Consider the following 14,265-nt stretch of genomic DNA (forward strand, 5'->3'; position numbering starts at 1 on the left):
AAGGCAATTGCATTTCAAAATAAATAAATTAATATATACCAACAAAGGAACTTAATATTTGTTTTTGCTTCCTTTATGAAGACTTTGCTTGATATTGACTATGATTTGCATATTGTATATTAAAGCAGGCAAAACATATCACATATCAAATTTCACTACTCACGGACAAAATAGAACAGCTTTGTTGTAGTATGCTACGGTTAAGAACACTAGATGGCAGTAATGCCAAAAGGACTTCGCGAAGAAGACGACCGCATGACCTGTGACTAGATAGATGCGCCCAGAGATCCACACGTGTTTTGTTCCAGGGATGTGTGGTCCCTGGGTTTTGATCGGTTAGAAAATATTTTCATATAATTACTGGACAAAATCAAAAGGAAACAAATGGAAAGAAATCAAAAATAGGAAAGGCCAGGAAGGACAAGTTCTACCACTTGGCCAAAGAAACTGGTAAGGATTTAAGATCCGGATTATTTTAGCAACTTAGAATCTAGCCCTGTTGGCATGACATCAGTAGATGTTGGTATATCAATCAGAAGCATTACTTGTTAAGTTGATCTGTTATGTGATAATTTACTGTTTTCTCCTACAGGCTATCGGTCTCGTTCCTCCTTCAAGTTAATTCAGCTTAACCGTAAATTCCAGTTTTTACAAAAAGCCAGAGCGTTGGTTGACTTGTGTGCAGCCCCAGGCGGATGGTGAGTACATTCTCGAGTCTCGACTGACTTCAAACAACCCTGACATCCACATTTAAATACCAACTCGATAGAATTAAGCACTTACACGTTTATTCTATCTCCTATCACAGGCTGCAAGTGGCTTCAAAGTTTATGCCCATCTCCAGCCTCATTATTGGTAAGCATGGTGGTCTGATAATGGTTATGCAAATACGTGTTCTGCCTTCACTTCAGTGTTGACTTTTTATACTTTGCGTTGTACAGTTGACAGTATTTGAGATGTTTTCCTTATTTACAGGTGTGGATTTGGTGCCTATCAGAGCTATCCCTAATGTGGTGACTCTACAGGAAGACATCACTACTGACAAATGCAAACAGGTGAGAGAGCCTTTCTCACATTTATATTTGACGAACAAGACGTTGATTCCGTCGGAGCTGGTCCTGCTATCATCTGTAATAAACATGACGTCCTACATAAATTGATGCACATATTGGAAAATCAATGAAGACCTAGTTTATTTACAATCAATATATTTTCTTACCAAGTTAATATAAGTTGTATTTTGTAGAGTTGCTGAAAATTAATTGAATTATAAAAAAATTGTTTGTGCTTTATATAGTAATTATTGTTAATTACCTTCCCTTGTTTACATAATTCGAAGTAACTCGCATATTGAGTCTGTATATGTTGTGTATTTTAGTTAAAGTCTTTTTGCACTATTATGTTATATGTTGTGTAGTAAATATGTTAATAGCAAATTTGGAGTATGGGGAAACGCAATTTTGGTCCTCTATATGTAACTTGTTGGTCTGACAATAAAGTTCACTGACTTTGACTTAAATTCCGATTGCCCAGCACTTAAATAATGTAATAATAGATCACTAAATGTCTTGTTCCCAGGCTATTCGGAAGGAGCTGCAGACCTGGAAGGTGGATGTTGTCCTCAATGACGGTGCGCCCAACGTAGGTGCCAACTGGCAGCATGACGCCTTCACCCAGGGTAGGTACTCTTCAATTATTCAACAAACATTTCCACACTTTTTGTTTTATTTTTAAGGGAAACCTAAGATAATCCAATGCATTCATAAATTATTATTAAATCCCCCAGAGTAATCTTCTCAATGCCAAAGCTAAATCTCCTTCTGTTCTTCCAGCTCACCTCACCCTCATGGCCCTGAAGCTGGCCTGTGAGTTCCTGAACAAGGGGGGCTCCTTTATCACCAAGGTCTTCCGCTCCAAGGACTACCAGCCGCTGCTCTGGATCTTCCAGCAGTTCTTCAAGAAGGTGCAGGCCACCAAGCCCCAGGCCTCCCGAAATGAGTCTGCTGAGATCTTCGTGGTCTGTCAGGGTCAGTGATGCCGACATACACCCTTTATCCTTAACAAGGCGTATTTTTTGGGTGTTCATTGTTGGTCATAGGCTTGATACCTGAGGGATGGCCCTGTTCTCTCTGGCTATGTAGGTTTCCTTGCCCCGGACAAGATTGACAGCAAGTTCTTCGACCCAAGCATGCTTTCAAAGAGGTGGAGGTTCAGGCCAAGACCGTTAAGGAGTTGATCCCTGTCAAGAAGCCCAAGGTGTGTGTGTGTGCATCGACGTGCGCGCATGGGTACAATAAATAGATAGAAGCTTCTTAATCACTTTGACCCTTTTATGAACAGTGGGTTTGTTGGGTTCTGCATCCATTTCAGATTGAGGGTTGATTAGGTTGTTCTCGGCTCCTTAAATGCAAAAAGTAACATGCTTTCCCCTGTTTAAGGCGGAGGGATACACCGATGGTGATCTGACCCTCTATCACAGCTTCACACTGTCAGAGTTTCTCAAAGCTGAGAACCCTGTGGATTTCCTGGGCAAGGCCAGCACGGTAAGATGCTTAATGATATTCAACCCATGTATTCAAAAGTTTTAAGTTTTAACTTGACCCATTAAACCCCCTCTAATTATAATTACAGCAGTCTCTGTAGGTCTCTTTGTCCTTGACTTGTGTACTGTAAAAACAAGTGACCTATATTGCTTGCCTTTGGTCTTTGACCATTGGACGGTTTAATACCTTCAAGTTCTGCTTTCCATTATATGTAATAAAGTTTATGTGTTTTGTTTGCCATCTAGATCACTTTGGACAGCCTAGAGCTGGAGTCTCAGGAGATCACTACAGACGAGGTCAAAGAGTGTTGCCGTGACATCAAGGTGCTGGGCCGCAAAGATCTCCGGTAAGACTTTTCTGGGATGTATTTGCGAATAAGAATTAGTCAAGTGTTTTTCTCAACTAGTTTTATGCACACAATATGCTACACTTGCTGGGTGCTTTTACACCCAATGGGTTGTCGTGCAAAGTTTAACATGAGGTCAAGTGCTATCTAGCTGGTATATGTGAGGAACATTATCGATGTAGTAATAATTGGAATGTTTAAAACTAAGCATGGATACTACGTAAATCATATATAACAAATATTGAGGATTTGCGCCTCAACTTTTGGTATCGATCACTCTTTTCTTTGTATTGTTCTGTCGGCTTTTTATTAAAATAATTATTTTTATTTTTTTTGCGTTTGTTTCAATCCGTCTGTCCTGCTCTCCCTTCCCTCCAACAACAGTCTGCTGCTGAACTGGCGGACCAAGCTGAGGAGATATCTGTCCAAGAAGATCAAGGATGAGGCCAAGCAACGCGACCAGGAGATTGTGTAAGCCAACAGCACGTCAGTAGTATTGGTGGAATTTCAGTGACCCGGGTTCGATTCCTGCCCGGGGTCATTTGCTGGATGTCCTCCCCTCTATCTCCCAAACCTTCCTCTCTATCTCACTCTATAAAAAGTAAACAAATATGAAAATAAATCTTAAAAAATAAAATAATTTCACAAAATGTGATGTTTAATTTATTTATTTTTCTTCATTCCCCTTCAGCCTGAACTCTGACGAGGAGGACGACGACAGCGACACCGACGTGAAACCGGATAAGCCCGTCAAGGTGGACGCGGCGGAGGGGGAGGGGGAGACCGCCACGGAGAAGGAGGACGAGGCGGAGAACGAGGCGATGGTGACGCAACTGGCCGAGTTGAAGGCCGAGGAGATCGCCGATCTGAGACGGTAAGGGATCGCAACGGATACCCAGGTGTTCCTAATGGATATGTCGTATCAATCAATGAAACGCATTTAAAAGAATTGGCGCTGTGACACAAGTTAAGGTTGTTTAGGGGTGTGGTTAGATTAAAACATGTATATATTTGGAATATAGTCTGCAAAAATGTACCCTCTCTGTGGTCAACGTGAAACCATGATATACATCCCTTGAAATGACAACTCCCAAGAGGGTCCTGACTGATGCACCCGTGGGCCTGCGTGTCCCTGCAGGAAGAAGAAGAAGCTGTTGAAGGAGAGGAGGAAGCAGAGGGAGAGGGTGGAGCTGAAGATGGACCTGCCCGGTGTCTCCATCGCCGACAACGAGGACACGGCCATGTTCTGTCTCAGTAGCATCAAGGCCAAGGTGTGTGACACACACACACACACACACACACACACACACCACACACACACACACACACACACACACACACACACACACACACACACACACACACACACACACACACACACACACACACACACACACACACACACACACACACACACACACACACACAACCCCTTGCTGTTAGCATAAGCGATTCGATTGTCGAGGAGACAATGGTTACAGGATGGGTTCAATCCCCATCTTCAAAACCTACCCCTAGGCATCTTATGGCGAGATGCAAAATCCTACCTGCTCATTAATGACATGTGTATATAGTATAAATATTGCTTAATTTAAAGTGGCATAAGCCTTAATTGTGGCCATAATTCATTCCTCCTTCTAGGCCTTGGGGGAGATCTCCAAGGGGGACATGCTGGCTGCTGACAGCCTGGTGGAGGGAGAGGAGCACTTCCACATCTCCGAAGACGAGGAGGACAACGAGGAGGACAAGATGTCCCTGGCCTCTGACCTAGATGAGGAAGAGAGGGACGAGGTGGAGGAGCAGGAGATGCAGCTGGATATGCTGGAGAAGCAGAAGAAAAAGTAAGGGCGCTTGTGTGTCTTATGGTCTGAGGGGAACCACTGGATCGGAGTCTAAACTGTATGCCGAGTTAAGAAAGGTTTTGTGTAGTTTTTGTTCTTTATTAAATTAATTTTATTTATGTTGTTATCTCTTATGGTAGCCCCAATAACAATTGTTTCAAATAATGCCATGTAAAACAATATCTTGTATAGATCATAATTCTTTCCAACCCTTTGTAGAACAGCTCGCTAACACTTCCTAGTGTAAAGATTTCAATATTTATAGATAAAAAGGGTAGTAAAAATAAAACATAGCAGAAGTAAATAAATAACCCCTATAGTAAAAAAAAATTACGCCGGCAAGGTTGGTTGAGGTAAGAGTTTCATTGGCTTGTATAGTAAACTGCGTTTTGTTGTACTCCAGGGTGGCCTTGAAGGAGGCAAAGGCAGCAGCCGAGAAAGAGAAGGAGGAAGAGGAGGAGGAGGAGGAGAAGGGCCCAGGAGGTCTGCTGGTGAACTTTGAAGACAAAGATGTGAAGAGAGAGCGTGAGACCAACCTGTGGTTCAGCAAGGTTTGTTTGACTGTTCACCTTTAATTCGCCTTCCTGTCTTTGTCTCTCAGATGCGCACAGAAGGGACATAAGCCAACGTGTGTGGTGTAGCTAGATTGTACGTGAAGATGGATTTAGAGGATATATTTTGACGAAGACGGCTGTTTACTCTTCAGGGGATCTTCTCCGAAATCGACCTGGAGAAGGACGCGGAGAATGAACTCCAACAGACCGAGAAGCTGCAGAGCCAGGAGGCACTAGGTTATAATCTTTCTTATTATGGTTGTTATTATTGGGAAAGGTCCAGCGTTAACTCATGAATCCATTTTTCGTAATAACAATAAGAACCTTTGTGGTTTCAGAACAAAGCCGTGAGGGTGAGGTGGAGGAAGGGGAGGTGACAGCTGACCAACCAGAGGCGGAGGCGGGACCAACACAGAAAACCGAGGATGCATATAACAGTGACTCGGACTCGGACAGTAGTGATGATGAACCGTAAGAAATCATTATTCATGTTGTGTTCCCTGGTAAAAAAAAAAAAAATGAAGCACATTTGGTTAATATTTGTTGTGCCTTTTTAGGGACATTACGACAATGAGGCGAGGCAAAGGGGCCGGCGGGCTGAAGGCCAAAGCCGCTAAGGAGGACTTCCAGGTTGTTCCCGTGGAGCGCAGCAGTGAGTACAACCCTCGACCCTACTTTAAAATGGGGGGACATTCGCTCATCTGCTCAAGATCACCAGAGCCGGCATCAAACTCAAGAGGCTGCTAGGTTTAGGAACGTCCTCTTGAATCGGATTGATAACTCAGTGTGGGATATTTAATAAATGCATACCTGAATGGGACCTGATTTTCAAGTGTGTTTTATAAATGATAATTTTTACATTCAGTCAGCTCTGAATGAGGGATCTCAGGTGTGTAATGAGGTCTCTTAATTTCTCTTTGCGCCAGACAAGAGACACAGAGTGCTGGATGCAGAAGGCTTGGCCCTGGGCTGTCAGATCGCCTCGTCCAAGAAGCGGGGCAGAGACCTCATGGACGACTCCTTCCACAGGTGTGTGTGACCGGACCTTCGTCTAATCCCACCCAGATGATATTGTTTGAAGTTTGATGACATTTATTAAAAGGGCCCGCGAAGGGAACACAAACTCATGCAGACTGTCTTCTGCAGAAATATACCCTCAAAATCCCTTCTGAAAGCTTAGTCCACATTCGGCAGAACAAAACCATAACGATACTAGCAGTTGCTATTACATTATAATCGTACCATAGCGAAATGAAAATCTTTGTGTGTGTGGTTAGGTTGGCATTTTCCACTTGTTTTTTTAAAAGATAGCATCCAAGTGCTACCCTCCGGGTCGCGAGCGCCGAACCATTATTCCGCTGTGGCTGTTTGAGTACCACTGTACTGACCCCGTGTCCCATGGTGGCGTGTCCCCCAGGTTCGCCAACTCCGAGGGCCAGTGGGAGGTGCCCGAGTGGTTCTTCGACGACGAGCGGAAGCACCGCAAGAAGCCGGTGCCGGTGACCCAGGCGATGGTGGACGAGTTCAAGCAGAAGTGGAAGGAGATCAACGCCCGGCCCATCAAGCGCGTGGCCGAGGCCAAGGCCAGGAAGAAGAAGAGGGTGAGAGGGGGGGCGGGCAGCACAGGGCACCCTTGGATGTGTTCATCTGAACGGTCCAAAGCCAGAGGAATATGATGTAGGGCTGTGCGATTAATAAAAAATGTATTGCGATTTCGATTTTTGCGTCAACGCAAAAAACTATTTCTTCATTATTTTCAATCTCAACATTTTCTATTTCAAAGTTTTCTGTATTTTCTTTAGGGGGAAGTTTTTAAGTACTCATTTACAAAGTGTTTTTTGGAGGGAAGAAATGCATCATGTTTTCAAACTCATAAATAATCGTTTGAATAATCGTGATTTCAATATTGACCAAAGCGGTTGTGATTATTTTTTTCCATTATCGAGCAGCTCTCGTATGATGGCACTTATGTTCTCTTCTTGACCACTGAGAAGGGTCTGGATATAGAAAGTGTTAGTTTGCGTGACTGAAGGGGAGGTTGTCAAAAGGAATGCTGCTCTTGCTAAGATTTTAATTTATTTCTATGTGTGCGTCTCCAGATGATGAAGAAGATGGAGTCCGCGAAGAAGAAGGCAGAGGCCGTGGTGGACACAGTCGACATCTCCGAAAAAGAGAAAATGTCCGCGCTCAAGAGGTACGGCAAACCACCGCCAATGCTGTGTATATATCTATCAGCGCCCATGCTATTAGCGTCCATGGTATTAGCATCTTGGCTCGCGACTACGAATGAACCATCTCTCTTGTCGTTTCGTCCTCCCACAGCATCTACAAGAAGGCGGGCGTGGGGAAGGAGGAGAAGCGGGAGGTGACGTACGTCGTGGCCAAGAAGGGCTCGGGGGGCAGGGTGGGCCGGCCGTCCGGCGTCAAGGGACACTTCAAGGTGGTGGACAGCCGCATGAAGAAGGACATGCGGGGCTTGCAGCGCAAAGAGCAGCGCAGCAAGGGCGGGAAAGGCGGCAAAGGCGGCAAAGGCGGGAAAGGCAAAGGCGGCAAGCCCGGTATGGGCGGTAAACCCAAGGGATCCAAACCAGGGAAAGGAAGAGTACCGAAGGGCGGAAGGAAAGGAAAATGAGCTTTGGACCGGTGACTGGTGGACTTTTTCTTTTTCTGTCTTTTTGTTCTTTGGAAGACGGGTCTGAGAGGTTGAATGGAGGGCATCCACAGAGCCACGACAGCGGTCACATCTTTGGCTTGTGTCGTTGGTGGAAGTCAAAGTTGACACCCTTTTATAATAACCTGTTGACGTTCACATTGATGATGCATTAGTCTCGTGAAGTTTGGAAAGCTTTCAGGTGGCTAATTATAGGATGTCGGTTTCTCTCTGTATAGGCTATTTGTGTGTGGGCTAATTAAAACCAATCAATGGATGACTTTGCTCTATAATACACATAAAATATGAATGCATATACGTAATATTACAAATGTTTGTAAATGTCACATCATTGCCAACCTTTAGCTGATATTGCATATTTTGCAATAGATAACCAATAAAAAAAACATCTACAATAGTTTTTTGTACTATTGGATTTATATATATATATATGCATGTACATGAATGCTTACACTGTTTAAAATGAAGTTGCATCTCTTCAAAGCCGATTCAATGTATTGATAGATTTTTCTGGATTATCTGTGACAATGCTTTCCTTAATTACAATTGCTACTGCAAGTATACAGCTTTAAAAAAATAGCATTACTTTAATCATGGTAGTGTTAATAGTTAAAACCCATTAGCAATCATTATCCCATGCTCTAATGCAAATCAACATTTGATTCAGATGTGCTGAGTATTATGTCACGTTTAATCACATTGTGGTTCCGGAAGTGTTCTGTGCTGGAACTACAAGAGCGCAGTTTGGTTCCGGATGTAAACATACGCACAGCACCGTGCGCTCATGGAGCTTGCTGTCACGTCCGAAGATTCAGCTCTGGCAAATGTCAGGTCGTCGATTACTTCTACCCGTGAACTAATATTGTTTAATACATTTCCACCATATACCATCGTGTCACCATACTCTGGTTCGTGGTATGTATACCTTGGATGGTTACGCTCTATTCACTGTTTACACACCATCCGGTGGCGCAAACAAAGTTGAACGGACTACCTCTCCGATTCTCAGCCACAAACTAGATAAGAACCGCTTCATCGACCCATGAAGCATTGTAATTGATATGGATTTTTTTGTTGTTTAAGATAAGACGTGTTGATGCCACGGATCCGCTGATCACCATGTCACAATTCCGTGTGGGACTGCGCCTCGTCGTCCTCATGTGCAGTCTGGCTGCACTTGTACGGACAGAAGAGGAATGGCTTGACCCCTACGATATGTTGAACTACGATGCAGGCACGAAAACTATGAAAAAACAATCAGAGGTAGGGTGGGGACTTTTTTGATCGACACAACAATTGTTGTGGATGGAGGCCTATAACAATGTGTCTTTGGTTTGATCTGTGTACCGCAATGACACTGGTTCTAAACTTCGATATTCTCACCCATTGCGGTCTCGCTGTTAAGAGCCAGTGAACAAAAATCACTTGGTTTTAAACGTAGTTATTTGTCTTATATGATCGTCAACATAGTTATCTATGCAATCGGTCTCCAATTTAGAGGAAAAAGGGGTAGAATCCTATGTTGTTGCCATTCGCCTCAAACCAGAATGTGAACGGTCCCACCTGCTGATGTGGCAGGTGGCGGGGTTTGTGGACTTGGGATAGTATAAAGCTACGGTGTGATGCAGATTTCATCTACTACATCGCTAATTATAACGCTCAACAGTTACACAATGACGGTACTAAGAAAGTTTCATGAAGTTGGCGTGGGTCAGAACCATGGAGATAACACGCCCCCCTCCTTCCTGGAAAACGAATGTGAAACTACATTTACACCAGTGCTCTCAATTTGTTAACGTCGTTTTACAGCCAACAACGTATCCCAACGTTCCCACTAAAAGAAGGGAACATGCCGTAGAAGAAATGGATTGTAGCAGTCAAGTTTCAGCGTTAAAAACAGAGGTTAGTAATGTTTGGCATTATTTATTTTAGGACACACACCCGCCACATGATCAAAGCATTATCTTTCATAAAAAAAAAAACCTTGATCCAAAAAAAATACAATCCAAAAGGCAAATAAAAAATCTGCCACTTTCGTAATCCTGTATACGGTTCTTCCTCTATAGGTTGAAGATCTGCGGAGAGCATTGCTTATTTCAACAGCAGCCCACATGCGCCCTGTTTTTTAGGAGATTCCCTGTACCAGATTTTCCTGATGCTCACTCGAGACAAGTGGCTTGGTAAGTTATGTCAAGTGGTTTAACCTATCATGTCACAAAAAAAATCCACTTTGGCTTCCTCCTAGCGATGTCGATCGGCCCACTTGCTGACTCGTCCGTGGCCATGCCTAAGATGGAAGTTGCTTGAAATGCTCAACGGCAGAAGTTTTAAAATGCGAATGAAACAGAAACCATATGTATCTTTTAATCATCCTGTCCTTAATGCTTTATGTTGTATTTCATCATTCCTCACAGCTCTTCTTTCTTCTGCCCCTCTTGCTTTAAATACAGTAGTACCAAACAGGGCAATATTTCTAAAGGTATTTTATTTTTTCCAGCCCACCGACACACGGACAGCTTCTATAACGCTAAAGGTGAAAGTCCCAGACGGGGTGTCACAGAGAATCCGAGAGTTTCTGGAGTCGGGTGAGATCTGGCAGCAAAGGGGCAATGGACGACGTGCGCAGCCAACTGGTTGATAGACTGAAACCTTTGGACTTCGATAGGCCTGAAGTAGAAGAACGTTTGAGGACGTCTTCGGGAGTGGAAAATTGATACTGTCTTGAAAGTAAGCACACTTCAACGTTAGTGTTCATACCCAAGAAGCCTTTGGTCGGAACTAATATGACCATGTCGTGTAGGTTGAAAGGATCATCGCTTTCATATTCTAGAAATACTCTAGAAATCTCATGAGGGCATAACTAAATAATAATAAGGTACAACCAAGTCCAGTATGAATTGAGTATAACATGCGTTCACCCCGACTTCCCGATGCAGGTGTTTCTCTGCGTCCTCGTCATAGCGGGACGGTCATCTGCACTCAGCTGTGGGCCGTGGTCGCCTGGTTCGTCCAGTTCAAACGGATGTTCGCAGTCTGTTTCCCTCGTCAGCATTGTGTGGAACTGGTTCTACCTGTACAGGTAACAGCGATGCCTCTCTTACCTTACAGCCATGCAGTGCAACCCACTTTCCTCTTCCAACGGCACCTCTTATGTGTGTTATGTGTGCTCCTCAGATTGAATTTGCCCAGCACCAGAGCCGACTCGCGAAGATGGACACGGCGTACGAGAAATGCACTGGAATGAAGAAAATCGACTGGACTGATAATTTAAAAGGTAAGCTGGTGGCGTGCGTACACATACATACGTGGGTGTTGTGCATATAGATATTGCTTATTCAATGGCAGTGTTGATTTTGTGAAATAAGTATTCACTTGTATATTAAGGATTTTTTTCAGAAACATTTACTTAGTACATTTCTTTTTCGGTTTCAGAATGGTACAGGACTACCTGGACTCTGCAGGATGACCCCTGCAATGAGTATTATAAAGACCTCATGGTCAGTCCATTCCTACTGGTGCCTCCATCGAAGGTGAGTCTACTGTGCTTTAGGGCTGTACAATTTATTATTATTAATCGCAATGCCTCTATTGGCCTCCGAGAAAATTCAGTTTTTATTCTGGAAGAAAAATAAGACGTGCATGTAGCTGTGGTTTAAGCAGAAGACTCTGAGCTGAATGGTTGATGAGATCCTTCATCCCTTCTCCAGGCCTTCTCGGTCACCATCACCACCTTCTTCACAGAGCCCCTGAAGCACATCGGCCAGGGCATCAGTGAGTTCCTCCGTGCCCTCCTGAAGGACCTGCCCATCACCCTGCAGTTACCCGTCCTCATCACCATCGTGCTCTCTATCCTGGTACCTATTCTTTACATCATGCACCTGGCAGTCTTGTTGGTGGGAGGGGGGGTTCGATTCCCGGCGCAAAAGTTCCGGGCTCTCTCTCCCCCCCCATCACCCGCAGGCTACCTGCTCTCTAAATGCATCTGTTAACTGACTTAAAAGTAGGGAATAGCAGTACGCAGTCACAGACCACCTCTCTACCTCCCTTTTTAATGCCATGTGTAACGGCTTTTGATAGAGTGATTTAGTGATTTATTTCTGCAACATGACGTATTGCCAAGTAACTGATGAAATCAGTGATGAAATGGATGGTGCCAACATGGTACACATCACAAGGTGTAGGTGGGGGAGCAACAAACAAACAAAGTCTTGGTAACTGACAGTTTGACTTATAATGTTGAAAAGGTGAATAATATTATTTTGGTCTATATTGAAATCACGCTTATTCAAACTTTTATTTTTTTTGCCTTAGGACAACGGATGTAAGTTAGCAACTAAGCTAACTCCGGCATATTTATATTGGTGTGCAATGTCCTAATCAAATAAATAAATAATAATAATAATGGCTATGGAAATAAGCCAAAAATGTATAAATCCATTGCATGTGGGATTTAGAGCATGGTGATCTTGCTTGTGTAATACAAATTCCAAATGGAGGACCGGGGTATAACTTGCATACGCTACTGTTTTTTGTTCTGTGCACAGGTGGTCATGTATGGAGGGGTGCAGGCAATGTTCCAGCACGGTATAATGGGACCCCTGCGTCTTCGGGACCCTCCCCTCCCTCCAGCGGGGGCTCAGCCACAACTTGCCCAGTGTCAACCCGCTCAGCCACCACCGGCCCAGGTTCAACCCGCGCAGCCACCCCCGGCCTATCTATGACCCCGAGCCTCAAGGAGCTGGAGACTCCCCACTGCAGCGACGGCGGGTGCGAGGTGCAAATGGCGCCGTGCGTCGTCGGAGAGTCCAGAGACCCAGAGGGGCGAGGCGGGCCGCAGTAGCAGCCCCCCCCAGGGTGCCCGTGGAGACCCTAGGAGTACGAGGGTTACAGCCAAGACGAGACGGACTCCATAGACCGTCGCTGCAGTTGTCCGCCGGGGAGCCTCACGCCCCGGGGGACGGGATTCAGAAGAGTATGAGGGGGAGGAGGTGGACGAGGCGGACGAGGAGGAGTCGCTACGAGGAGCCACGCCGAGGACTGTAGCTCACGATGCTACCAAACAAGCTGAGGCCGAGGCTAAACCCTCGGACCCCAAGCCGACCGTGCCCCGAGCCAAACGCCAGGACAATGTGACGCAGGGTGGCAGAGGAGTTATGACGGATGACCGCAATCCAGCCGGACTACCAGGAGCTACAAGAGAACAGGTGATTTCCCATGGCCCTGTTGGTCGCGTCGTGTCACTAGGGGCTGTATCCGCTTCCAGCTCAGATGCGGGGAGACGCCTGTCGGGTGAATGTGCGCGACCTGCCCGAGAGCAGGCTGCGTCATCGTAAGCCCTGCATGTGGTTATGAACCAAGCTTCTGTATCAATTTGAAGAATTTTAGACTTAAAGAAATACAATAACTGCGTATATGAGACTTTTCGCCATGGACAAAGTATTACTAGAGTTCTCAATAGCGTGATTCATTATTATTTGTTGGTTTCCATAACTATAGAAGCCTTATTACAAAGGTCAATGAAGGTTTTGATAAAAGCGCAGAGCAGTGATTACAGTTGAATGATAATCACTTGTCCAACTAAACGGTTAGCTAGCTGGTTGAAATTGGACAGATTTACTCCAGATTAGATTTGGTATAAAGACTGGACATGGGTTGAAGTCCAAATATTCCTGGACTCCAAAAAAATATTATTTTGTTGTCAACCCGCTTCAGCATTGTACATATGGCTGCTCGATTTGTTGAAAAAAATCATAATCACGATTATTTTGGTCTATATTGAAATCACGCTTATTCAAACTATTATTTTTGAGTTTGAAAACATGATGCATTTATTCAGCATTTACTTAAATTTCCCCTTAAGAAAATAAACACAAAATGTTCAAATAGAAAATAATGTACAAATATGTATCCAGCTGTTGTACAATTTCTATAAAACATTTAATAATAAATGAAAAAAATTGTTTCAACTCAGTTATTTTAGTTTGTTGATCGGTTAACCCAAAAAGTACAAAAAAATATTAATTATTCCACGTCATCATCCATTTATGGGGAAATCTTCTGTCTGCATATGTACTATGTGTTTTTGTATCACATCTTAATAAATGTATATTTCCATTCTACTCATTACCAGCCTTCAATGTAAATCTTTTTCTCTTTTTGTTCTTGTTTTAATGCAGTCATTCATCGTGCTCCCTGAATTCTCCTCTATTGAAACTGTGTGCAGCCCGGTGCAAGAGACGTCTCCGACGCTATAGGCTCTTCTACCCTCACTGCTGCCATGACAAGTGTCTGAATTCTTAAAAGGGCTGCA

The 14,265-nt window shown here is 44.1% G+C and overlaps 2 protein-coding genes across 2 annotated transcripts; both read left to right on the forward strand.

Annotated features, from left to right (window-relative positions):
• The first annotated feature begins 392 nt into the window (after positions 1-392).
• LOC130393112 (pre-rRNA 2'-O-ribose RNA methyltransferase FTSJ3-like) lies at positions 393-8,343 on the forward strand. The gene is given in 22 exon segments (XM_056603701.1): positions 393-450; positions 593-698; positions 809-855; positions 976-1,055; positions 1,579-1,678; positions 1,833-2,027; positions 2,142-2,183; positions 2,186-2,256; positions 2,439-2,543; positions 2,789-2,889; positions 3,274-3,360; positions 3,581-3,763; positions 4,028-4,160; positions 4,531-4,730; positions 5,134-5,281; positions 5,437-5,521; positions 5,623-5,755; positions 5,842-5,936; positions 6,211-6,313; positions 6,702-6,885; positions 7,384-7,478; positions 7,607-8,343. Coding segments are annotated over 20 exon segments (2,475 nt in total). The 5' UTR covers positions 393-450; positions 593-698; positions 809-830; the 3' UTR covers positions 7,917-8,343.
• A 369-nt stretch (positions 8,344-8,712) lies between these two features.
• On the forward strand, positions 8,713-12,676 carry LOC130393481 (chloride channel CLIC-like protein 1). Its single transcript, XM_056604164.1, has 9 exons — positions 8,713-8,870; positions 9,039-9,218; positions 9,765-9,857; positions 10,022-10,075; positions 10,892-11,033; positions 11,128-11,229; positions 11,388-11,485; positions 11,663-11,809; positions 12,500-12,676. The coding sequence occupies exons 2-9, from the start codon at positions 9,075-9,077 to the stop codon at positions 12,674-12,676; spliced, it is 957 nt and encodes a 318-aa protein (XP_056460139.1). The 5' UTR covers positions 8,713-8,870; positions 9,039-9,074.
• The last annotated feature ends 1,589 nt before the right edge of the window (positions 12,677-14,265 follow it).

The sequence above is a fragment of the Gadus chalcogrammus genome, chromosome 12 (genome assembly GCF_026213295.1).
Source record: "Gadus chalcogrammus isolate NIFS_2021 chromosome 12, NIFS_Gcha_1.0, whole genome shotgun sequence".
NCBI classification, from domain to species: domain Eukaryota; kingdom Metazoa; phylum Chordata; class Actinopteri; order Gadiformes; family Gadidae; genus Gadus; species Gadus chalcogrammus.

Excerpts from the sequence above, each read along its gene's own strand:
- LOC130393481 (XM_056604164.1), top strand. The coding sequence starts at position 9,075 with ATGTCACAATTCCGTGTGGGACTGCGCCTCGTCGTCCTCATGTGCAGT. Across the intron at positions 11,230-11,387 it reads CTGGACTGATAATTTAAAAG|AATGGTACAGGACTACCTGG; the intron begins GTAAGCTGGTGG and ends TTTCGGTTTCAG. Across the intron at positions 11,486-11,662 it reads TACTGGTGCCTCCATCGAAG|GCCTTCTCGGTCACCATCAC; the intron begins GTGAGTCTACTG and ends TCCCTTCTCCAG.